This window comes from Chionomys nivalis, chromosome 16 (assembly GCF_950005125.1).
Source record: "Chionomys nivalis chromosome 16, mChiNiv1.1, whole genome shotgun sequence".
Lineage (NCBI taxonomy): Eukaryota > Metazoa > Chordata > Mammalia > Rodentia > Cricetidae > Chionomys > Chionomys nivalis.
The window spans coordinates 1,609,334-1,637,088 of NC_080101.1; the positions used below are offsets into that span (position 1 = coordinate 1,609,334).

At 37.0% G+C, this 27,755-nt stretch overlaps 1 protein-coding gene across 1 annotated transcript in view; it reads right to left on the reverse strand.

Annotated features, from left to right (window-relative positions):
• The window catches only part of Mmp16 (matrix metallopeptidase 16), a 183,225-nt gene that overhangs the window by 20,482 nt on the left and 134,988 nt on the right, over positions 1-27,755 (reverse strand). The window contains exons 7-8 of the mRNA XM_057790517.1: positions 6,152-6,290; positions 560-710 (exon numbers count right to left, since the gene is read on the reverse strand). Coding sequence (XP_057646500.1) covers positions 560-710; positions 6,152-6,290 — 290 coding nt within the window. The remainder of the gene's footprint in view (positions 1-559; positions 711-6,151; positions 6,291-27,755) is intronic.

A 27,755-nucleotide genomic window follows, 5' to 3' on the forward strand; every position in this document is an offset into this window, starting at 1 on the left:
CGGAGAAACCCTGTCTCGAAAATAAAAAATAAAAAGAAAAAAAGAAAAAGAACCTATTTTTATAATTTTTTTTCTTATTTCTACTTTGCATAACTGTTAATAAAATAAAATTATTGGAAAATGATAATATTTATATGTAACGTGAAAAAATACTGTGAATGTAAAACTAAACAAATTTGTGTTAACAATTATTTCTTCTAAAAAATAAGTAGCTACAGAAAATCTATAACAAGAATATACAATGCATGTATATATGTGTTTACAGATATATTTATTTAGAGCTTACATAGCATGTTAGAATCATGGGTAAAGGAAAAATGTAGTTTATTGGACATGTCTATATTCATAACTGAATTATAGTAGATGCATGTAGTCAATGAAAATTCATCTTAAAAATATTATATAAAATACACTGTCAATCTTTCTGGATAACTCTTGTGTTCACATACATACGTGTCATTATTTACAGTAATATCAGTCATTGACTGCAGACCTGACTTTAAAAATCACTAAATAACTGCTAATGTGTGTGTCTGCAGTGTGTCATACACATACTAACCTGTCGCCTTTGAAGAAGTAGGTTTTGCCAACATCTTCCCACCAAATGGCAGAATCAATACCGTGAGGGGGAATTCCATTCCCAAGGGTAACCAAGTCATGAGGGTAACCTGGTTGAAGAGTTGTATCCTTAAACACCCAGTATTTGTTACCTGTATGAAATAAGTGTAGGTACAGAATGTGTTAGTGAAACATCAGTTATAAGGTACCTGTCAGCATAATGCATGTAAGGTACTATGCAGGAGATCCTGGAAATAAGTCACTCATAGTCATACTGCATACAACACTTACTCCTCAGTATGCCATACCCTGTAACCATTTCTTACTTCACAGAAAGTTGATTTCAACCTGACATTTAACTGAAACTTTCACTTTGAGGGTCATCAATAATTCCAGTTAAATGATTCTCCAGTGTGGTGATTTGAATGAGAATAGCCTCCCATAGGCTAATATATTTGTTTATTTAGTTCCCATGGGGTAAATTTTTGGAAAAGTATTATCAGGATTAGGAGGTGTGACCTTGTAGGAGTAGCTATGGCCTTTTTGGAGGAAGTATGTCAGTTGGGTGGACTTTAAGTTTTAAAAATCCATGTCAGACCCAGTAGCTCTCTACCTTTTGCTGAAGGATCAGGATTTAAAGCTCTCAGCTATTTCTCCAGCCTGCCTGAATGCTACCACGCTCCCTGTCATGATAATGAAGTAAGGCCCTGAAAGTGCAAGGCCCCAGTTTAATGTTTTCCTTTATAAGATTTGCATTGGTGATGGGTTCTTTGCATTACAATAGAACATAACTAATATATTCAATCTTATCTGTAGATTAAACTCACCACTTAAAGTAGCTTCTTCCTTAAGCAATTAGGAAGCCATTTTATCTTGTTCCTTTTTCCTCTCTAGCTGTTGTTATCTGAACTTGATTTATTTTGTATTTCTTCTGTACTCATCAGTACATTAATTATTTCTTTTTTCTTACTATAATTCTGGCTTATGTTTGCAACACTGGGTTCTTGGTTTGCTATTTTGTAGGTTTTGAGGTCTTTGGGAGGTGGGGTCTGATTGGCTGAGATAGGTCACTAGGGGCAGCCCTGCAAGTATAATCACATCCACAACCAAGAAGAGCAGAGAGAGAGAGAGAGAGATGAATGTATGCACCCTCTCCTGTACTCACCCTGCTCTCTATCCTTATGCAGTCCTAAATCAAAACCCAGACAATAGTGCTGCCCACAGAGGAATGGGTCTTCTCACACTGATTAACAAATAATCCAGACATCTACCCAGAGACATGCCTTTAGGACAATCTGACCTAGCCAATCCCTCACTGAAAGTTTCTTTTCAAGGGGAATCCAGGTTGGGTAAACTTGGCAATTAATATTAACCACTATCTTCTTATTAATCTTATTCAGGCAGCTGTCATAAAACTTATTCAGATGATCACAACATAAACTGTGTTCACTATCTTTTCATATTGATTGTATCATTACAGTCAACTGATTTTTCAGTCACTAAAATTTGTCCCTTGAAGGCCACTCTAATTGAGAGTAATACAAAGCCTTCTTTTGTCTCTTCTAAATACTCTGTAACTTTTTCTCCATATGCTCCCTCTACACTAAAACAAGGAGGAGGAGGAGGAGGAGGAGGAGGAGGAGGAGGAGGAGGAGGAGGAGGAGGAGGCAAAGACTCAGGAACACAGCTGAACTGAAAGAATAAAAGAGGAAGGAGTATCAGAGCTGAGCTGTGAACGAATGAGCTATTAGGTGCTCACTAGAGAGAGGCTGAGCGTATGCAGTTCCTGGTTGTGAGTTATCACATCTCCCTCTCAAGCTCAGTTAATCTATTTGAACTTTTCTTATAACAGAATGAGGCATCTCTTTATGAACTTTGTGCATCCAAATTCTATATGAAGTATGACATGCATTCGAGCCTCCAAATCTTGGAATCAGAGTCCTGGCTTTTAGCCAACATACCATGCTGTCTTCTAGCCAGGTTCCTTAGTGACTTGATGACAACTTTGTAGCTTGTTCTATTTCAAATCTCTTTCTTTTCCAGCTTGCCTCTAGCTTGTCTTCCTTCTGTTCATATTTCTTAAGGCACTAGAAAAGTTCTTGAAAACTTTATAACCCAGTTTTGTGTCTTTAAAATTTTTAAGTGTTTTTTTCTAATTGCTCACAAGGTAGAATTCTAATGTACACATATGACATTTCAAGGCTCCTTTCAACATTGTTTGCTTACCTCACCTTCATTCAGTTTATACCGCATTGAGATAAAGTGAGGTAATCCCTTCAGTATATATTTGGGTTATTTTTGTTGAAGCACCCTTCCTACATAGCATGGATCACCCGAGTGTCTAGGCTTTACCTTTATCATGACTCTATCTAAATGATATGTTTGCTATTAGCTTTGAATCTTGTTAGCAAACCTGGAAGATGGATCTTATCACAAATAGCATGTCTGAGCAAACAGTCATGGTTCACTACTGTGAAAAAAGACTATGCAGATGCTATATTTAATGGTGTGTTGGGAAATGTCATCATACATGCTTTCCCCAGGTTCTTTTATGTCTGGACATTTTAAAGTAGGTGCCTCGCCCAATGTCCAGATCAAATCTTTGACAGAGTAACGAGGTAAAAAATCGAAAGAACTATTTCACAGCTCAAGTCTTCTTTAATCCATATCTCTTTCACCATTAGAACAGCACATGTTAAAACAACAGAGGAAAACTTTTAAAGGTCCAGCCTACTCACCTATGTGTAGACTTCCTCCGTCCTTTCCTTTCATCCTGATTCTAATTGGGAGAGGACCTGTGGCTACAGTGCCCTCCATGTCAGCTACTGCGAGTGTCTTTGGTCAACTGAGCTCCACTGTGACTTTCCAGTAGAGTATTTTATACTTTATAATGTGTATCTTGGCAGTTTTGAACTTTACTCCTTTCATGACAATTTCTTAACCCTTTTCCCATATTCACAGTGGGTGAACACACAGAATGAAGTGTTCAGAGAAGCTTTCTTTACATGTTGGCTGTATGTCTCAAGAGAGAATAACAAAGTGCTGATGATTTTATATAAAATTCTTATTATTCTACTAAAATATTTCTTGTATTTTGTGATTGCCTGTGATAATATATGTATATTTATATGTACATATGCATATTTATATGTACATAAGATGTGTGTGCATGCACGTGTGCTTACTTTTTCAAATAAAATGTGATTTTGGTGGCCACATTCCAAGACCTATAGGACAACCTCAGGCATTGGTCCCTCCTTTCACCTTGTTTGAGACAGTCTCTGTGTGCCTCTGTGTATGCTCAGTTATTTAGCTTATGAGAATTCAGGGTTTTCCTGATCTCCTTTCCCATCCCTCTTGGAGCATTTGTTGAACAGGTCTCTGCTTATAGCATCAGGTTTTGCATGAGTTCTGAGGATCAAAATTCATTACACAGTGGGCTTTTGAGACTGGGGAAGACAGCTCAGTAAGCAATGTTTCTAAATCTACATGATGGAAATGCTTTTCTATTGGACCAATAGTTTTTATCATACAAAGGGGAATAACCAGTCCTTTACTTTGAATGAGTAAGACATTATATAGATGATCATGACTCAGTTTTCCTGTTAGGAAAAACCAAACAATACTTTTTAAATGCAACTAAACGTCCTTTGAAAGAATAAAGTAAAACAAAAACCTTAACAGCATTTGTTGTCACGTTACAGAATGCAATCCCAGGAGTTATACACCAAAAACATTATGGAGATACCATGACTTTGACTGCTAGGTATTGTGATCTATAATCAAGGAAATATCAATTGATAATGAGTGTCAGTACTTAAATTTTCTGTGTGTTTACTAAGGATTGACATCATAATTCCTTCTGTATCTTATTGAGTTAGAATTTTCACATGACAAAACCCAAGTGACTTGGTCTATTTTGTAGTTGGTATTTGAGTGATTTATATTCAACTCTCTGTTTTATATATAAGAGTAGCTTTTTGTTTATGTTATCATCAGGGTGCCCTACTTTCAAAGACACTAATGCCTGTGATGCCGAACAGTCTAAGGCTGTCTAGAGTTGCCTTTCCAAAGCCCACTTTTTAATTGCTTTTATTGTCATCATTATTACAAACTATACTTTGATCTTCAGAATAATCACTTGTTTGGTTAAAGTAAGGACAAAGTAGAGTGTGAGAGAGGAAAGTTTCCCTCTAGGAACTATGCCGTCAATATTTACAACCTCCAGGTCCTGTTTGGGTGATGTTAGAGGCCACTGAGCCTTTCAGTTCCACCTCCTATTTTACTGATTACACTGAAAAAAAAATATCAACTTTGCAACACCTTAGGCTTTAAAAATGCCAAATGACAAAGTAGAGCTATCAGGGAAGGTGTTGAGGCAGAATAAGAATGAAACCTACGTCTGGTCTGAGTGGAGACATGACATTCTGATAAATTCCAAAGATTAGGGAATTGTTTAATATTGTCTGCTCACTTAAGAGTTAATCGAGGTAGACCTGCCTGTCTACCACCTGGCCAAGACACCAACTTTCAGGAGGGATGATTCATGTAAAATCATGCTACGAGAAGGGAGGAATAATTATCCAGTTAATGAAATAATGCACTTGCTCTTCCTGGAACATTTTCCCATGCATCCCAGGAAGAGATTTCACAGACAGAAATGTGATCTGTTTGTTTATCTGAGTACCCTGTTTACCCAGAGTTACTCAGAAAAAAATAACTTTTCCTTTACAAAGTTTCTCTCTCTCTCCTTCTCTCTCTCTCTCTCTCTCTCTCTCTCTCTCTCTCTCTCTCCCTCCCTCCCTCCCTCCCTCTCTCTCTCTCTCCCTCCCCTCTGTCTCCCCCTCTCTCCCTCCCTCAGTGTCTAATAAAATTGTGCTTAAGCTTCCTTCTTAGTCTCTCTCTAAGCTATTTTATTAACAAGACTTAGAACTCAATCAGGAACACCAGTTTAACTGGTAACAGTGGTGTGCATCCTTGGTTCACAGTGGGATAATGCATACATATTTCAGGTACATCTGCTATCAAATAGCAGGAGGGCAATAATATTAAAAATAGTCACATCAGTAGCAGCAGCCATACAAGCATACACTGACAGCATGCATGTGGCCAGTACTTCACATGAGGTAATAATTTAACAGTCCTAATAATCCTGAGATAGGGAATAGTATGCACCATATTCACCAAAAAATAAGTGAAGTAAGCTGAGGCAAGGTATGCTGCCAAGTCCACGAAGTTAATAGAAATTTATAAAGAACAACATAATACCAGACCCTCCCATCACTGTATAACTTACCTACCATTCTTTCTATTTTAATCAAGAGATGATCCAATTCAAGCATATATGTTGGAGGGAAGGATATCACTAAATTTCAACTTGCACATAAGCATACAGCAAATGAAAGTATAAATTACAAAATTAAACATACTTATTTTGTTTCACAGACATTTTATTTTATTTTATATTCATTGTACTTCATGAAATCAGTTATATAATCTCAATAACCTTCATTTCTTCACTTCCTTTTGCTTCATAGGACCCTGAACAAGCTGATCAATATGCAACAGAACCCATCTGAGAAAATATGCTTACCTTTAAAAAAGACGAAATTTCCATCACTGTTTTCATAAACTGCGTCAATACTGGGGGGTAAGCCCCGCCAGAAGTAAGTAATTTGCATGGGGTATCCATCCATCACCCTGTTGTTTCTCACTCGCCAAAACCACTGGTCCTGCAAAGCAGACGGAAGCAGTGCTCAGCATTTCCACAGGCCTGGCAGCACTGGAGGGGCAATCATGCATCGGAGAGTTTTAAAGCTAAGCATAGGATTCTTATTTTCTTTCACCAGCATAACCTGAGAGAGAGCTAATACACCATGGAAAGCTAGCTAGGAAATCCCACCATCTTTAAACAATAGTATGTGAATAAATATAGTGTCACAGTACTCCAGGTTTTTTATTTGTCATTATTTTAGGACTTTCAAGATAGAGAATAAGGAGGACAGATAACATGCTGCTTGGTGGTGGGAGGTGGGCTGTGATTACAGCTATGACATGTGTATTTGATATGCCCAATTGCACTTCTACCCACACACAGAATCTCCATGTTCTAGATGCTGAGACTTGAACAGAAGAGCCATATATCTTTGGATGCCTTTAGAGAAGTCTACAGGGCATTGCAGTGTTTATTTATTTATTTATTTATTTATTTATTTATTTATTGGTTTTTCGAGACAGGGTTTCTCTGTGGTTTTGGAGCCTGTCCTGGAACTAGCTCTTGTAGACCAGGCTGGTCTTGAACTCGCAGAGATCCACCTGCCTCTGCCTCCCAAGTGCTGGGATTAAAGGCGTGTGCCACCACTGCCCAGCAAGTGTTTAAAGAAAGAGAAAGAAAATACAACTAGTTAGTTAGATATATTGCTCTTCAATACTGCAAAGAAAAAATAAGATGACAACTTGGTGAAAAAAGAAAACTAAGAGAAGCATAATGACATGTGCCTTGCAAAAGCAATGCACTTCTGGGAAGTTCGTGCTATTATGTCCCAGGAGCTGACATAAGCTTCTTTTTAGGGGACAGCCTAAAGTCTAAAACAACCATTAGACCAGGCTTCCTACTAAGACAGTCATGAACATATGCAATAATTTTGCTATTAAGAATTTCACAGCTCATCAATACAAGATCAACCAGAAGAAATTCTGGGATAAAGATGCAGTGGTCCATCTGTCCTGGTAAGCACTTTGCATAGTGACGACATTGTTGAGAAATGATCACAGCAAAGACTCACTATAGTAGCAGAAGGAAATAACATGTCATTGAGGTGCTTGCCAAAACATGTTTAAATTAATAATTTTTAAAATTTTCTAAAGACCTTTTGAGAAGTCAGATTTTACAGTTGGCATTTAAATTTAGAAGGTTAAATTCTTCAATAAATGAAATCCATATAGCTGTTTGTAAGTAAAGGAGGTAACATTTCAGAATATTTTGCTTACTACAGTTCCAAATTGATGTAGTAACTTGTGCAGCTTGAAAATGTTTCAAAAATCTTTTGGTTTGCCGGGCGGTGGTGGCACACGCCTTTAATCCTAGCACTCGGGAGGCAGAGGTAGGCGGATCTCTGTGAGTTCGAGACCAGCCTGGTCTACAAGAGCTAGTTCTAGGACAGGCTCCAAAACCACAGAGAAACCCTGTCTCAAAAAAAAAAAAAAATCTTTTGGTTTTATTTTAGTTTATTCTGGAAAGTGAAAGGTTAAATGACTGGTTGGTGTGGACTACTATATCATTTATTAGTATTTATTAAATAATGGTATAGCAAATACACATTTTAAAGCTTAAATACTTATAAACAAAAGTGCATAATTTCGTGTGTACATATAATACTGTAAATACACTTATCTGATTTTTACACATAATTAAAGACCAAAAAAGAAGTGTTGATTCACTCCCCCCAGATAAAAAGATTCTAGGAAAGAGTAGGAGATAATGATTACTGAGTCTGGTTTTCACAATAGTCCCTGCAGGGATTTCTTACAATTCCTCTGGAATCTATGTTTGTATAGAACATACATCATAATGGTTTTGAGACATTTAGATTTAATAAAAAGATGCAACATCCAAAATACTTCAATGGGAGAAGGATATCAAATTGCATACATAATTGCTCAAAGCAGCAATATTTCATTTTAGTATTGTTTTCCATTTCTAGAACTTGAATATCAGCAATACTGTCAGGGTGGTCAAATTCCAATTCAGATAGCTAAAATTAGGTGTTGAAAACATAAAACATCTCATTCACTTCATTGTATTAGTAGTTTTAGACACAAAAAAGAATCTAGATATAAAAAAGAATCTAGACATAAAAAAGAAATTTAGATTAAAGGTAAATAAAACAAGGTAAATATACCCTTTAAAATGTATATTCAATTGGAAAGACCAAAGTTGATTCCAAAATGTACTACACTTGCCTGTATAAAAATGGGGCCTGCCTCCCACTAAATATAAGGAGCCACAAACAGTTGTTATTAGAAAAAAAATTATTATTCTTTTATTTTTTAACTGAACAAAAACTACATTTTCCAAATATACTGTTTAGTTTACACCTATTTTTGCAAGGTATGCAAGACAATGGGTTCAATGTAAAACGTTTTTAATAAATTAATTTATTTACTTATTTTATATCCTGGCCAGTGTCTCCTCTCCCTTCTCTTCTCCAAGTCCCCTCACCACCACCTGCCCTCTGCCAACCCCATCCACACCACCATTTCTATTCAGAAAAAGGCAGGACTCTCATGGATACAACAAAACACGGCACATCAAGTTGCAGTAAGACTAAGAACCTCCTCATGTATTAAGGCTGGCCAACAGAACCCAGTATAAGGAATAGAGTCCCAAATGCAGGCAAAAGAGTCAGAGACAATCCCAGCTCCCATTGCTAGGAGTATCACAAGAAAACAAAGCTATACAGCTGTCACATATATACAGAGTACCTATTCTGTCTCATGTAGGCTCCCTGACGTTGGCCCCCTGGCTGTTGACTTTAATTTCAATGAGCCCAGTTTAGTTGATTCTCTGAGTTTTCCCATGGTGTCCTTGGCCCCCAGGATCCCCAAATCCCTTTTTCTCTCTTGTGCAGGATTCCCCAAATTCTATTTAATTCTTGTCTGTGGGTCTGCATGTGTTTCATCAGTTGCTGAATAAAGCCTCTTTGATGACAGTTTGGTTAGGTGTTGGTAGTAGTTTAATCTGAGAGAGTTTGGAAAGTAATTCTAGACACAAAAGAACAGAGTTAAGCATGGCTTCTTGGTAGCAGCATTTTCTCATGTGGGCTCTGTTTGCTAAAGGCAAGAACATCTCATTTAAGAGAGGCTTCCTGACTCAGCTTTAGCTGCAAAAATCTTGCAGCCTTTTTAAGAGGCCCCGCCACCAAACACTTAAATGGTGTTTATGAATAGCTGACAGCATGCTTCTTGGTGGCGGCAGGGACCTTGAAACTCCATAGACCTATGGCAATAAACATGGCTCCGGCCAGTACCTCCACCATGAAGCAAGACTCTCAGAGAACTAAGGATTGGTGTGGATTCAGCCGTCAAAGCCACAGCTTTAATCCTAGCCATATTGCTTAGCAAATTAAAGACTTGTGTGGTCAGAAAAAAAAAAAAAGAGATATACAGTAAAGATGGATTCATACAAAAAAAATCCTCTAAACAGTTTACAATGTGTTTAAAAATATATGTAGGCTTGGGAGAGAAAATATACCACATTTTCTTTATCCATTTCTTGGTTGAGGGACATCTAGGTTGTTTCTAGTCTTGAGTTAATGGGTCCTTTGGTAGATTGACTCTCAGCTTTCTGAAAAACTGCAACAGTGACTTCCAAAGTGGCTGTACAAGTTTGCACCCTCAACAGGAAGGGAGGAGTGTTCTCTTTGCTCCACGTACTTTCCAGCATGAGCTGACACTTGTGTTTTTTATTTTGACCATTTTGACAGGTTTAAGATGGAATCTCAGAGTAGAGCACAGGCACTAAGATCAACAATTAATAAATGGGAACTTGTGAAATTGAAAAGCTTCTCTAAGCCAAAGGACACTGTCAAAAAGCTAACCAGGACTATAGCAAGAGACTGTCTCAAAAGCTCTTCAATGTAAGACAGAATCTCGGAGTCATTTGATTTGCATTTCCTAGATGATGAAGGATGTTGAACATCTCCTTAAATGTTTCTTAGCCTTTTGAGATATATGTTGAGAATTCTCTATTTAGGTCTGTACCCTCCTTTCAATTGTATTATTTGGCTTGTTGATATATGGTTTCTTGTGTTCTTTACATATTTTTGAAATCAGCCCTTTGTCAGATTAGATGTTGATCAAGATCTTTTCCCATCCTATAGGCTACTATTTTGTCCTTATTCTCATTAGCATCCGCTAGTTCCTACCATTCTGGGCAAAGTGCCAAGACCCTGTCATGGTATAGGGGTTGGGGGTGTTAAAAGACTCATCACATGACATAGGAAGCATCCGAGGTATGAGACAACACTAGCGAGTTTATTTTCACTTTGGCCATGAACCAGCCATATTCTTTCTCTGCAGACCTCACTATAACACAAGAAGAACCACTCTGAGCTGGATGTTTTCAAAACGAAAGAGAACCTATGCTTTGAGAACAATATATTCAACAGAAGTAAAGGGTCAAGTCTCCACTTCACTGAGCTAGTGCTGAGGCAGAGGAGGAGAAAGGTTGATAGGGGGTGGGCAAGCAGGAATGGCTCTGGGAAGGAGTTTATATTTCCAATGAAAGAGATGCACAGTTACTTGTCAACAACTGATGTGTTAAAGGGCTATGTTGAATTAGAAATTTTTTCCCAAGAGATAAGGGCATCTGGGGCAGAGAATTCCCCAGAAGAGCAATGCAAGACACCCTGAAAGATTCCTAGATGAGGTTGTTTCAGAGGCCACTGGCAATTGTTACCATAACAGTGGAGACTAACTCTTATTACCATTGTCTAATTGCTTTATGCTAATATGCTCTTGAGAACATTCCTTCAGCTCCCACTGTTCCACTCAGCTCTGTTTACTTAAAAACAGAGTTCAAAAGGTAATTGCCCTCCCTTACACTCCAAGGGAGTCTTCAACAAACAGCTTGATGGCAAAACTGTTTCTACCAAGATGCCTGTGGGAAATCAGATGACCTCAATGTTGGAAAATGGAAAGTCCTGTGATACTTCTTCAAAAACAATAATGAGTTAGAACCACAATTTTCTACTGCTGTAGGGGAGTCATTCTAATTCTAATCATTCTACTCAGTAATGGAACCTTGGGTGATCATGGTGGGGCAAAGAGATGGTAACTCGCTATGTAGCAACCAGGCTGCTACTCACTGTATGGCTGTGGTCCAAGCTGCCAAACACTCTGCCATCATCTTGAATCAGACGTTAAAGTGCACTTCTACACTTGGAAATTTGGAAATTTTTCTGAGAAACTAGTAATCTAAGAACTGAAAAATGAATGAAGCAAGTAAGGTACAGAGAGGCTGAGCACACCAACAGGAATCATTTGTATGTAAGACAGATAAGTATATAGAATATTTATAGATTATGAGAAACATTAGCAACTAGTGGTAATGAAGAGGGATGGTATTGGCTTGATTTTCATTGGTAATTTTTTTTAAAATAAATGTTTCAACTTTTGAATTATAATTATATTATTTGTCTATTCTCATTTCTTCCTCCAAAACCTTACAAGAATCTCCCAATCCCTTAATCTCTCTTAAATTCACGGCCACATTTTTCTATTTGTTGTTACACATGTATATATGTGTCCCCATACACACACATATATATTTATAAACACACAAATACAACCAGCTCAGAGACATCTCTGAGATGTGAGTACGTTCCACCTTAACTAAAGGTCCGAAAGTTTGAGCTTTTCTGCTGTTTCAAAATTGTTGACAACAGGTGTTGCTACAAACAAGAGATCCTGCCCTCGGGTGTGGTTAATTAGTATTTTGAGTATAGAGGTGAATCGATAGTCTCCACATTGACCAAAGGCCTGAGAATTCAAGTCTATTCCTGCTCCTTCAAAGAGAATGGCAGGAGGATTCAGGGAGTGGCTGCCCATAGGATACTTGGTCTAAGGGTGTGGTCATTACATATCCTGTCCAAACAACAGAGAACTTGACTTACGACACTATGTGTATTCTTTATATCATGTTAATGAAGCCTGTTGCCTCCACTGTCCCCTTTTGGAGTGGGGTATATAAGCAGGTGGAAAATAAACTAACGTAATTTCAGTATTCACTGAACTTCCCTCCTGGTGCTGTTCTGTGTTTCTGTCCTTTATTTCTATCATATCTCTGTCCTTTTGCTTAATAATTCTAATCTTCACGTTCCTCACCTGGAATGTGTGAATCCCATTGATGTTGGGCCCCAACAATGTATATGTCTTCAGGGATATCCATTGGTTTTGGATGGCCAAGTGGCTTGATCTTCCCTGGGGAAGACTTTCTCCCACTTGTAGTATTCCTTATCTGCCTCTAGTTCTTTACCTAAAGTGGAGACCCCCTGAGCTGCCTCCCTTCAATATTAACATTGTTTCATTCTATCGATTTCATTCTTCTAAGGGTATTAGAGAACATAATGTTGGCCTGCATTATACATCACAGAGAGAGATGAGGAACAATAACAACAACAACAAAAATTTTCTCAGGTTGATGGTGAATATACTGTCCCAGGAAAGAAAAATATGACATGTTGGCTACATGAAGTCAAGTAGATATAGTAGGGAGTGTGAGTAGGGCAGTGCAGGTAAGTGAGAAGGAGTCAGATCATTTGTAGAAGCTGTGGCACGTAAATGGGAAGTAAAACAGAAAGCAGGTAGCTTGATGGGGCGTGGGCCAATGACATGATCAATATACCAGAATAGCTAATGAAACAAGTATTGAAATAAGGTGGGGAAGAGGGCAAGAAAGGTAAAAAAAAAAAAAAAGAAGAAGTGAAGAGAGTTGTAGAATAAGAACCATTCAGGAGACTGCAAAAGAAAACAGAAAACTCCAGGTTTAGGAGAAAAGGAGTCTATGTGAAGTACTGAAGGAGAAAAACACTTGAGTTAGATTACGTTGTAAATGGTCAATAATGAAAGACATGTGTGCTCTAAAATGAAAGTTAAGTTATCAAAATTTTGCAGAAAATAAAGAATATGTAAAATTATGCTCCAGTTGCTAGAAAGGAAATGAGTTCTTGCAACACCTTTATATGGGTGGGAAAATTTCTTGCTTAATCATGTACATAATTTCAAATGCCTAACTATGCTCATTTGTAACATTCATATGTGAAGTTATGGTTAGAAGTTTGGGTCTAATTGTGCATATAAAATCCTTTTGTATTTTTGTGAACATTCAAATTTACATAGAAATGTTACTATGGTAAACTACTTCTTACTTGTCTGCTTATATACAGAGAGATGGAAGCCAAACCCACGTCCTTGGCAAGAGCAGCCAGTGCTCTTCAATGCTGAACCATCTCTTTAGTCATGAAAAGAACTACTTTCCTTTAATTTTCCGAATATTCCACACAAAATTAAATAAATCAATGTAAAAACCATTTTGCGTTCAGACAATGGCTTTTCCCATTCAATATCTATGGCTCAAGTTTCTTTAGCTTCAGGTTACAATTAGATCATTACTTTTGTAAGAGAATTGAATCTGAGGTTACTGAAGCATAACATGAGTGAATTAATGATTCATGGTTTTGCTTATTAGACTTCTAACATGTTCAAATTCATTAGTATTTCTCTCTCTCTCTCTCTCTCTCTCTCTCTCTCTCTCTCTCTCTCTCTCTCTCTCTCTCTCTCTCTCTGTCTCTCCCAGAGTTTTTGTTTGTTTGTTTGTTCTCCTAAGGGTTGGGAGCTAAATATTCCAGGTCATTTCAGCTGAATGTCTACCTGGAATATTTTGAAACACTGCTTCCAACATGTTGTGTACAAAATTCCATTTCTTCTGCCATGATCTCCCTGAACCACTAATATTTGAATAGTTTTGATTTAGATAGATGTTCCTCCAGGTTAAAGGCTTGGATCCTAGATATTGCCTTTAATTGAAATATTTTAAAGATGAGAATCAGTGTAAAATCTTTGATCATTATTGATATGCCTTAGAAGAAAACATTGGGACACTATGCTTTTCCTTCTGTTTCACTCTTTCCATGGTTCTTAATGACTGTACAGGACCAATAAGGCATATAGTGACATCTCCAAAATACTGAGTCAAAATCCATCTTTCCCTTCATAAGCTGATTGTTAGGTGTAGGTAACATTATCACAGTAATAGAAAGCTGACTGCTATAAGATCCTGTTTCATGCATATCTACTTTTAGTTTTTATCAGATCACCCTGTATTATTACCACTATTGCATTTATTAATGTCTTACTTGGCAATATTTAATTTCTGACTGTCTCCTTTTCCTGAATAAAACTAATTTAGAAGAGCTCGCAGCAGTAGCAAAGACAAGCACCTTATAAATATGTATTGTAGAAATAAATCAATAAATGCACTGTGTAAGAAATGGAAATTAAAGCTATTCACAGCAGAAATATGCCTTTTTGAAATACAAAACCACTTTAAATTAAAAACACAATTTCTTCAGTTTTTTAATTTGACCTTAGCCATTTATTTTTACCCAACTTAAAGTTTGAAATGAAATGAGTAGAAAATTACGGGCTACAAAACAGGTTTTCTTTGATGAATGCTATATGAAAGGCTGGTCTATGCCAGAGTCAACTGGCTTTCTACAGCAATATCTCATACAAATGATGGGGGGCATTTGTTGGTGAGACTGGGGATTCATTAGGATCTACTGAAGAGTAAGAGAAGTGTTTGTATCATAAGTGAAATGGAAATTTTGAAAATGATCAAGTTAGATTGCACACTATCAAGAAAAAAAGCATTAAAATAGATTTGGGGCAGAGGAATTCTTTCATAAGTAAGGGGGTGAATTAACTGAAACCTTTGCACATGATACCAAGTGTGATATTTGACTCTATGCAAACTGTAAGAGTTGAATAGTGTTATCAAAAAGCTGATGGTTTTCAGGATTCAATTAACAATGCCTATTTAGAAGAAGCATTTTTATTAAAATTTACTTTATAATGCAGATTCTTCTTGAGGACACATAATACATTTTCATACTTTAGAGATAATTGAGCTTCTATCAATTGACATTGCAGTTTTAGCTTTGCCCTTCAATCTTTTGTGAGTTTGGACTGTTGACTGATTGCTTTTAAGGCAGAATGAATTTAAACAACTTAGTCTATAATCTCAGGGATCAAATATTGGCATGTTCTGCCTTCCACTACAAGGAAGGAGAGCTCTTCTGAACTACTCCCTGCTTCCTACCTTCCACCCCATCTTCTAACATCCCCTCCTTTGACATAATCTCTTCTTTTGCTTATTTTTCATTATTTTTAGTTCAAACACAAACACATATAATAGCTTTAAAGTGGTATCTCGTATACAAATGATTTTATGAAAGAGTAGGAAGGAGTAAATTTAAAATAAATGAAAAAAGCCGGGCGGTGGTGGCGCATGCCTTTAATCCCAGCACTTGGGAGGCAGAGGCAGGTGGATCTCTGTGAGTTCGAGACCAGCCTGGTCTACAAGAGCTAGTTCCAGGACAGGCTCCAAAACCACAGAGAAACCCTGTCTCGAAAAACCAAAAAAAAAAAAAAATAATAAAAATAAATGAAAAAGCATCCACACTGTGATACATTGATAAGAAACTAAATGACTGTTCTATCAGTCAGCATTTCAATTGTAAAGTGCTCATGGTGTGCAATATGTTACAACTAAACAAAACAAATTATTAGAGCCTGATGAACACTCAGCAATGGGTAAACTAAAGAAAGTGATTTGTCCTCCTCAAGTATCAGTCAATAGCCAACAGTTCAGAGGTAAAGGATAAGACCTATTGGGCATCTCCTTCCTTCATGTCTATTGCTGATGGTCTTTCTTGTGTGGGACCAGTGCAGAAAACCAGTTTAGTGAATTAATTATTGTAATAGTTTATGGAATCCAGAGAAGGACATTAAAGTCCCCCACTTTATATTTCTCATCCAACCTTCTGTGAGCCATAAAGAGAGTGGTACAAATGTCTGGCTAGGTATGAACTTTTCTGCAACATGGGCAGCTGAGTCTCTGCATTGACTACTACTACAGTTCCTTGTAAGGAGAGACTTCTTTAATTAAGGCTGGGAGTGGTTTCTTTTAGGGCTATAAGCATATAAAAATACAAAAATGAGACTTACAGAGTTTATCATGAATGATTAAATAGTGGGTCTCATTATAGATGGTTGTGAGTCACTGTGTGGTTGTTAGGAATTGAACTCAGAACCTCTGAGCAGCCAGTGCTCTCAAGCTCTGAGCTATCTCTCCAGGTCCTCTCTGCACTTTTTGCTGTGGACATTGCTGTGCTTGGATTTTTTCATTTCCTGTTTCATGAATTTTCCCCTTATAATAAATAAAATATAATTATTTTAACCTTAGATAGCCTGGTTATTTCAGCAAGCAGGTTACTGAACAAAGTTTCCAGTACCACATATGAAATATGTTCTTATGAGTTGGCCAGAGAGGGTACAAGAGCAACTCCACACAACACGCAACCAATAATACAAGTTCTTGTTCATTCTCTTGCTTGCTCACCAGAACTAGAGAATATGACTATATTATGGAAGACACCTCACACGATGCTTGTAAGATACAGTGATCGAAAACTGTAACTGAGTTGGGAAATCTCTTCCCTGATAAATAGCACTGAAATGTTATGCAGTGTTGAGTGAACTGTTGAGGGAGAAAAGACATCATTTGTCTTCTCCAGCTGTGAACCCTATGAAGCAGAAGACCTACCTGCCAGGAAAGATAAGCCTAGCTGTGCAACACTGGGGTGGTCCATGCTTATCTTCCTCTTGTTTTATTTTTTTCTTTTAAAAATTGAATCTGGTCTTGCACATGCCAAGCATTCATTCTTCCAGTGACCCACATCATAAGCTCTGTCTGAACTAACATCTTGAAATGCAACACAATTATGATTTACAGTATGTTAATATTCTTTGGTATCCATATTTTGTAATTTTCCTTGTTTATAAATTAAATTTCATGCAAATATTTTAAAAACAATTAAGTTTGAAAGTTCATGTAATTGTTGCTTTACAATAGTCCAACTACACATTTTAAGGCAGAAAAGATCAATCAAACCCTTATATGGATAGGAAGTGTACACATGTTGTGGGTTCAAGCCTTGTTTAAGGATTGACTGGATTAGAGCTGGAAATGAAATACAAACTTAAATATATTTTAACTTTTTCTTTTTATGTATATATTAAGAATTTCAACAAGAGTACAAATGTTTCCTGTTTGAAATGTGTAAAGACTTTTATGAAAACAAACTTTACAGGCTATTGCAGAGTTTTCACCAAGTGACTCACATTAATATGAGGTGCTATAACACATATTTAGTATAAGGCTTGGTTGGAGATGAAAGCAGAGCAGATTACTGGCAATAACAGAAAGGACTCATTATTCCACATGTAAAATAACCACATAGCGTGGGTTCTTGGGGGAAGCACCATGGTAATATTTTTATGTAGGATACTCACATTCATTTCTTCTTCCCCCAACATGTGTGAGCCCAGAAATAACTCCATTATAGCAGCATTTCCTATATATTTCAAAGTCTTTGAAAATAAAAAATGAGTGCTAGATTATGGCAGACAGATTCACTGACGAATATTGCTACTGAAGAAATTGATTGAAGGTATTTTTGTGTTGTTCATTTACAGGCTAATTCATAAAATAGTTAACTATAATCACACAAACTTATTGGAAGGAATTACAAGAGTGAAACCAAGTAATTATGGCTGTTGTTAACCCTTCACCATTCTTTGTAGAGTCAAGGCAACCCACAGCTTTGTTTTCAAAAGCATTTACTGACTAGAATTACAAAATTTAAGGCAAGGAAAAAATACCGCACTTTTTCTTCTCTTGCTAAATTCTAGCTACTATTTAGCTTATACGGAGCAGTTCTAAGCAGTTCTCATTTATGGAAACAAAATAGCCGACAGAGTATTTCTGGTCCTGTAATTTGCAGCTTCCAGAGAAATAAGAGTTAGCTATTGATGATCAGCACATCTCAGAAGTAGCATGGCTTTGTTTCCTCCAGCAAACACTTTACAAACATGATTTCAAGCTGACAGGTCAGCAATAGGAAAGTGTGTGCACTGATTTTCTTGGTCTCTTGAAAGTCCATTAGAGTCCCTCAAACTGTAATGGCCAAAAATCGGTTTTACTTGGTTGCTATGCTAAGCCGCTGTGGGTGCCAAGATGAAAGAGGCCTTTAAGGAATGTCAGTTCCTCTAGAATCTGCTTGTCAAAGGATTTTGGTTTTCTTCCTATGGCTTTCCAAACACTTATAAAGATTTACTTTTCCTTACTGGTAATTCCCACATTATGAATTCATATAGTTTATAACGGTAATTCAGGGTGGAGTGTGTGGTTAGGAAGTTAGAGACAGAGTTGATTAGGTATGAGAATAAAAGATTTTACAGTACATTTATGTTTTCCCACTGCTGATTTCAGTGTTGTGGAAAAAAAAAGGATGCAATATTCTAACAGTTATTTTTAAAGCTCTATTATTTTTGCTTTGAAAATATACTGAAAAAATTCAATTTTGTTGCTTTAATGTCCATAGATAAACTGAAATATACAGATGGATTTCTTAAAATATCTGGTCTCTACTAACAATATATATCAAAAAGACAAGGTAAGGATCCCTAGGAGCCTTGAATTCCTTGTGTTGAAACTGGGCTCTAGCTTTGAGCTCATGTGATGAGGTCATGTTCTTCACATCTCAGGCTCCAGTTGCTGAGACATCAGTGAGGGAAAGGGTATTTGAAGGCTTCTTTCATTACATTCACACAATTATAGTGAACACGGGCATGCTACATTTAGGCTGCTGCTTGCTCTAGTAGTCCCCAGTAAAGCTTGTTAAGAAAGTCATGTCATGATGGAGACTTTAACTGGGATGAATATATTTCAAGGCAGTGGAATTGATTCTTGCAAGAGTAGGTTCGTCCCTCTCCCTGAATCATATCTGCTTACCCAGTGTCATCTTATCAGAGGAAGCTACCCTACCCTGAACCACCTGGACTAGACCACATTAAATAAAACTATTTTATTTAAAAATTGTGACTTCAGGTGTCCCTTGATGCTATAAAACACAGACTCAGATGAGAATAGCTATAGATTTTCCACACTGTAAGAATGTCTGGAAAATTCAAAGCATCTATCCAATTTAAAAATATTTGAGAGCCGGGCGGCGGTGGCGCACGCCTTTAATCCCAGCACTCAGGAGGCAGAGGCAGGCGGATCTCTGTGAGTTTGAGGCCAACCTGGCCTACAAGAGCTAGTTCCAGGACAGGAACCAAAAGCTACGGAGAAACCCTGTCTCGAAAAATTCAAAAAAAAAAAAATATATATATTTGAATGTCATTTAACAACAGAGAATTTCTCTTGACTAATTATTGAATATTGTTTTCTGAGTGACTTTGTCCTCTCATAAATAGCATTCCCCAAGCTGAAGTACATCTCTGAAACCTGAATCTATGCCTGATTATGTAATGAGCAAGTAAAGGTGTCCCTGGGAGTGTCTTCCTGAATATCCTCATCAGGTTGCTAGCTGAGCTCTCAAAAGACTTCTAAACCTGTGGTTATTGAGAAAGTTGTTATTAAATAATCACCTCTTTTCCACTGCCAAACCTAGGTTGCATGAAAGGAATAGGAACCGGAGTAGACTGTAAGCACAAACATGACAAGACCAAGCAGAATGGGCTTAAGCTTTAAGTATACAACAATGCTTGACTATCTGCACCTCTCAATAAAAATGATGCTTGCTTACCCTGATGCTCAATGCTCACCTAAAAGGCCAATAACACATTATCTACAATTCTTAAATAGAATCAGTTTTAAGAAGGAAAGCTGTTCCATGAGTTTGGTGCAAACTTATTTGACAGACAACTTCACTTGAATTTATATGAGGAATTTTATGACTGACTCGTATATTTACATATACTTACTTTAAACATATTGTGCTCATTAATATTTCATTACATGTCACACATAGTATATAAATATATATATAATACTTATCTATTACAAATTTATATTTTATATATTCGTGTGATATATTACTTGTATTTATATAATACATATCATGTTATATAATACTATTATATTACAAATACACATGAGATTTTATTAAGAGGTACTAATATGCCTGACTGTGGATTGTTTCTCTGGACCCTAGGATGCTATTGTAGAAGAAATTTTCTACGAACTGAATTGTCATGCTGAAATTGAAAACAAAAACAAAATATGAAAAATAAATTAAGCTGAAAAAATTTATTTTAGTTTGGATGATGCATGTACGGATCTGTGATAAAAATCTGTAAAACCAGTTTTCTAAAATCTACTTCAAAATTTTCTTGGTCATATTATATTATAAACACCAGTACATCAGCAGTCAAATTTTTAATTTGAGCATTCATAGCAATCGCATTATTTCCACAAACTCTCGCATGCTATTTCTGCTTCTTTGATTCCCCAGAAGATTGTTGCTATTTTTAGTTTCTGTCTTTAGGGATTTTAAGAACCAGCACAAGAAACAGACGTAGGCCCTGGGTTTCTGGGCATTACCTGAGTGCTTGGATGTGTAACTCGCATCAGCCTAAGAGACAGCTGCTGTCAGAGAGGATCCTGGCCTGGAATATGGAGACCCAAGTGATTCCTAAACACTCAGCCCTTATGTGGAAGTCACATGCCTTTCAGAGAGCTGTCTAAATATAGCTATCTTCATGGTGTGATTTCTTTTTGCATTCAGTCTTGAGGTTTCCTCTCCAGACTCATCCATCAGTGGGAATTCGAGAAAATCTTCTAATGCTGTAATTTCTGATAGTTAACACTGGAAGGAATTTTACTTAACTGTATCTAGTGGAGACAGAGGATGCCCTGGACTTTTGAATATGAAGATGCTGCCTCTGCAGAATCAAGTCCAATCAGAGTCAGACCTATGCATGCCCAGCTATGCTTTCCTAATATGATTCTAATTCTACTCTGCACATATACACAGAAAACATCCCTTACAGTGGAAGACTCAAGAATGTGACGTCACCTGGTGTAGCCTCCATGGTTATTCTTTGTGGAAAGACAATCTTTTAATAACTTTTTGGGAATATGTTTATAAGGAATCAGAAAAAAACATTATTTCCATTTAAACAAAATTATTAAAATGAAAAATAATGTATGTTAAATAAGAATGTTGGTCCTGTTAATAAATTGAGAAAATTAAAAACCCTCCTCGTCCCTTTGCACCTCCTCCATGTCATTATCCTCTTCCTCTTCTTCCTCTTTCCCCTTCTCCCTGCTTCTTTTTTTCTTTCCCTTTCCACTCCTTGTTTGATGAGCTATATTTATGCCATTCTTTCTACATTCAAAGTCAATATTCTTTTGTCTCAGCCTGTTTAGTAGCTGGCACTACAAAAACAACCACGAAGAAAGATCTTTTCTGTCTATAGATTCACATTTCTGCTCTTCCATAAAAACCACAGTTCAGCTAACACCAGACTGGGGAAATTATAACCTTCTGTAACACCTGCCCTCCCTGGTCTCCATAAGCACATACACTCACAAGCACACACACACTTTTATCCTTTTATCCATATTTATTTACTTGCAAGTTTTCATTGCAAAGAGTCATTGGTCTCGTCTGGTTTCTTCTACACTATCAACATTGGGCTCTCACTGGGATTCCTCTTGGCTATCCTGTTGCTGCCCTATGTTGTAGAGATCTTGCAGTTTTGGGTCTGCAGGACAGGTCCCTTCATGAACTCTAGCAGATCAAAGCCGGGGTGGATGTGGGATGGATCAACTCATAACCCTGATTCAGGGCCTGGGTAGTTGCAGATTTTGTCAGCTTGCTAGCTTTCCCCAATCCTTACCACCAGGGTCAGTACTCCAATATTGTCCTGGCAAGTTCACCCTTTACAGTGATGAGCAAGGGACAGAGGCAGTTCTCTTGTTTGCAAGCCCTCAGGCTTGGCTTCTCCCACACTTATAACAGCAGGGCCAGCTCTACTGTGTTGCCCAGCCAAGCTACAGGGGCCCCTCTGCTGAGTGCTGCAGCTAGTGAGGGGCAGGGACAGCTCTTCCAATCCTATGACGCCCTGGCCAGCATTCCCACCTGCCAAAGGCAGTGAAGGACATGAAGAGGGGAGGGACTCTCTCCTTGATCACACCACCGCACGGCTGATGAGGCGGCTGATGAGGGGTGGGACCAGATTTCCCATATTCACATTCACATTCTCATTCTTTGGGCTGGTTCACCCATGCCCTGACCAGATGTTAGTAGAGTCAGCTCTTCTGGGCTGCCCAGGTAAAGTGTAGGGCCCATTTCCCCAAGTGTTGTAGCTGGTAAGGGAGAGGGTCAGCTTTTCCCATCACAGGTGGTATGGGTAAGAGGGGAATTTCTCCCCTTGCACCACATGGCAGATGAGGGGGTGTGGCCAACTATCCCACTCTCATACCCTGAGGACCAGCTTACCCATGCCTTAGCGAACAGTGTTAGCTCTACTACATTGCCCATGAGAAGAGCAGGGCCTCCTTTCTTGAGTGCTTCAGCTAGCTGATACAGGGGAGGATCAGTTCCTTTATCTATTTCAGGTGATGAGGGGCAAGGAATAGGGGGCATCTCTCCTCTGCCATGACACTGTATGACAGGCAAGTATTAGAGACAGCTGTCCCATGTTCACAACTTTGGAGCTGGCTCACCTCCACCTCCACGAAGAGGGTCTGCTTTAGTGTGCTGCCCATGGGAGGTGCAGGGCCTGCTCTCTCTTATGACCTCAGGGATAGTTCTTTGAACAACCTCAGGCATGCCAACATATGGCAGATGAAGGGAAGGTACCACAACCCCTATCTGTGCTCTATTCGCTAGAATCCAGTTCGCACGCTTCGGGCAAGGGGCTGGAGGTTGAGGAAACACACGCAGAGACAGACCAACACACGGACCTCCAATCGCTGGTACAAAAGCCCTTCTTTAATAGTACCATAGAGGCTTAAATACCCTGTAGTCAATGGCCAACAGGTGAAAATCCCATCCTCTGATCCTCTAGGTAAGGCACAGCTTTTAGTAACTCCAATTAGAAGGCTCTAGCAGGGAAGAGCTGAAGGCCAGGACTCAATTGGTCCCAACACTGCCCCATACTTGCATGTTGGTCTTTTTGTCTAACTCAGTCTGTCTTGGTCCTGGGAAGGGCCACGCTTCCTCCCAGGCCTGCATGTGGGTCCCTTTGTCCCACTCAACCCACCATCTCCATCACTCTTTCTACTAACATCTAGTAACTTCTGACATGTAGAATAAAGCCTGCAGTTTTCAACATGGTATGTAAGATCACTTAGGAAACACTCTTGGCTCTATTTCTCAATTCCAATGCTTTGGATTCTATAGAACAACATACTGTCTTCTCAATGCACCATCATCTTTTAACCTCAGCTTGACTGATGCTAACTGCTCTGACAGGTGCAGATAAAATAGCCTCCACAGATACATTTCTTGATGTATGTCCTTCTGTTGTACATTGTACCTTAGCTATTGACATACTGTCAACTGGGCTGTTATCTACCCCAGGGACAGAACAGGGAGTAACAAGGATAAAAGAGCACCTCCAAGTCTCTAATGATTATTTCATGGACAGCCAACACTTTCTTGAAGAAAAGAGTGAAAAGAAATTCATAATAAGTGCATAGTAATCATGAGCTTCAGGAGGTCATGTGGAGTTGTCAGGGAATCATTTCAGACAGTTTAAGTTTAATATTGTTTTTTACCCTAGATTAATACTAGTATTGATCAGAATCACAGTGCCACCATAAATAGCTACAATAATGGCAATTGTAGCAACTACTTGAGCATTTGATATACTAGGTATGTAAGCGGTGCACCATGTGCTACTTTTTGATGAGTTAACAAATTGCATGTAAGTCCTTCTTACATTGCAGAGTTTATTGGTACTCTTTGGATATATTGCCAAAATATCTTTTCAGCCTGAATGATTTTAAAAAGCCATTAAGTAAACAGAATAAATTCTTACCTTGGTTTTGAAAACAACAGAAATACTAATTATATCAAAATATTTGTTTAGATCGAGACACAGAAAGCTACTGTCACTTTTGCTAAACTCGAGTGGGTATAAAATCATATTTTCTTGGATTTTTTTCCTAAATTATATTATTGAAATACATCACCATGATTTTGTCCAAGGCAACATAGTCATAGTCCAGGGGAAAATGACAATAAATAGATTCATGGTTTCTGATTTTTAATACTATTTGGAAAATCATACCACTTTATCATTATTTAACCTATTACAACTCTCAATGTTATTAAGCTGTTTTATATCACTGAATTTTGGGTTACTATATATGCAAAATATTCTGAAACAGTGTATATGTAAAATGGTTTCACAATCCCATGATGCTAAGATTTGCCTTTCTCTTTCTGAAGTCTTTCATGTGCCTTGAAGAGGCATGCATTTTAAATAATGAGATATGTAACAGTTTCTGTTTTACCATTTCATATATTGTAGGTGAATCTCATTATTTGACACTTTTTTTTTACAGTTACCCTTACTGCTAAGCCTCACATATATTCCCACCTGTTGATGTATTAAAATGTCCTGTGCTGTTACCGTGTTAAGTTTATTCTACCAAGAAATAATTAATCAATATTATTATCCAAAATATAAGGAAGTGTATCTACTTTTATTATTTTCCAGGTGAATTACCCAAAATATAAGGAAGTGTATTTACTTTTATTATTTTCCAGGTGAATTATCACATAGTTGGTTATTAATTTGAAAATATACAGATTCTTCTGCCTGTTAAAATACATACTATCACACGTTGTACTCACTGACTGCTACTGTTCATTCTTGATGGGAAATTAAGGTGCCTTATTTAAGAAAACACTTTACAATTTATTATTCTTAGGTGCAGTATCTAATTTTCAAATTCTGCAGCAAGGTTCAGTTAATTCAAAAACTGGGTATTAGTCCTGAGATATATAAAACCACAAATTAATCCTTAAAACGATTCTATTTTTTAAAAAAGGATAAAATACATTTATTTTCTTGAAAAAGTACTTAGGGCAAAGAAAACATACAACCTAAAAGTAATAAAACCATAAAAATAATTGCTATTGTTTTTTGTTATGTTTAGGGATTGAACACAAATTCTTTTGCGTTCAGTGAGAATGATACCACTAAGCATGTTCTGAACCTCAATAACTTCGATTTTGTAATTAGGAGATAACTGTTCTCATTTTGGCATTGAACTTTATTGCTTTTGTTTATGGTATGGTCTAGCATATATAAAGGCACATATGCACATGCATATTTATATCATTAATATATGCCATGTGTATTTACAACACATGTATAAACACCTCGGCTGCAGGTTTGGACTTCCATATTCCTGACAATCTAATTTTCCTCCCTAACTATTCTGTTTATTCTATACTCTATCCATTTCACTTATTGCCTTCCTATATATCCAGGTAACTATTGCACATCTCAATGTTTTGTTCTGAAACACCAGAGTTAAAATATTGATCTATAACACACACACATATGATCTATATATTTAAGTATATGATCTATAACTCTCTCTCACACACATACAAACACATATATGAATATCCTCAATATTTAAAAGTTACACGGCATTCAACTAATTAAATTTCCATTGATGGTCATTTGGATTGTGTCCAGTATGTCGTCACTTCAGACAACGCAGACACAAATTATATGGATTCAGCCATTAAGTCCTCATGAGTGAAATAACGAAAAAACTTGGAAGGATGTAATTGTATTTGTTGCGCATAAAAGAAAAGTAACAAGAATGTAAATAGGACCTTCAGTGGTAAGCTCTTTAGAGTTCTAAGAATATGTATTGGAAACAACCTTCTGAGACCTTTTGTTCTTATATAAGGTGTTGTCTATGTATGACTACACATTTAAAACATTGAAGAAAGTATCTTGTGGCTTGTGGGTACTAAATAGGTGTTACATACATCAGCATTTCATTATCGGAGGTGTATGATATTTTTATTAATAAAAGAAACTTAGAAAAATATGAGAATCAATTGGGCTAAAATACTATTTTCTTTTATTCATTTTGAATTTTGTAATTTACCTAAATTATCTGACCATAAAAACCTACAGTTCAGGAACTTTACAAAATCATGAACATTTAGAAAGAGTGCCAGAAACTGCCAGTTACCCACTCAGTATCTAGTCCTTCTCTTTTAATCTACTGACATCTGAATCTTATTTGAGAGAACAATTTGCAGAATTTTCAAATCTTGCTTATGAGGCATCTCTATATAAGTAGCAACATAATAGCTGTAGCCATGGAAAGAAAGCTGAGCATTTCTGTCTCCCCGCCCCCCGTACGGTTGCTACATATTCATCTGACATTTTCTTATTCTGTTTAAAACATGAAATATCTGCAGGCAAAGCGCTCATCCTGACACACTGAGAGCTAAAAACCATCAATCATGGTGTGTAGGGGATTGATGATAGATAGCGCTTGGAATGAAAGTTTGGCAGAAGACTTACACCATTTAAATTACCTTGTCTACATATCAATTAAAAATTTGAAGAGTAAGGACTCCCCTTCTCCTAGCCCATTAGAATTACAATTATTACTTGCAAAATAATGTGGGAGAGTAATTATTTTCCAATATTGTCTTTCCATGCCAGCACATTGTAATCTTCCTCTTATTTAATTCATTTTAATTTACGTAATTAAAGTTTTTTATATACCACATAATAATCTCATTTAAAGAAAAAAATATGATGTGCTAATTGCAAAAACTATTCTAAGAATCGGGAATAGAATAATAAATAAGAATATTGAGAACTCTCCTCGTGAAATTCAAATTCAGAGAACACGGTTATAAGCAAAAATCCCATTCAGTAAATAAATATTTAGTGAATGCCACAATTATTCCAGGCATGTATACTTAAGTTGAATTTTATGACTGTTTTAATTATGCTAAGGATAGTTTCCTATTTACTCAGTTAAGTGGTATTATGGGATTCATATAAAGCTACTATGTTTCTAGCTGTCTTTCTAAATTTTGTGTATTTAAATGTATTTCCATAGAAATTTTTAGGAAGCTACATAATTAGCTTTATTCATACTGGATTCTAAATATGTATCCACATAACCACCTCATTAAGATAAAAAATATACTAAAAATTTTTAAAAACCTGGTTGAATTTTTTTAAAATAACTGAACAGTTGCAATGATGATTACAACACAGTAAATTCACACTCAAAGTGGACATAAAACAGTAAAATGTAACTCTTGCTTTCAGAAATATAAGTAATTTTGTTGAGCATTTCTTTTTCTTTTAATCACGGTGACAGATTACCTGACAGCAAAATAGGAAGAAAGCTTAATCTGAGGCCACAGTGTCCCAGTCACGTTGACAAAACCAAGTCTTTTTATATTAATGATGTGGCATTTTTTTTCATCTACCAGCTTCAAACACTACCTCTACTGTTTCAGTTTTTAAACACAATTTAATATTTTATAATTGAA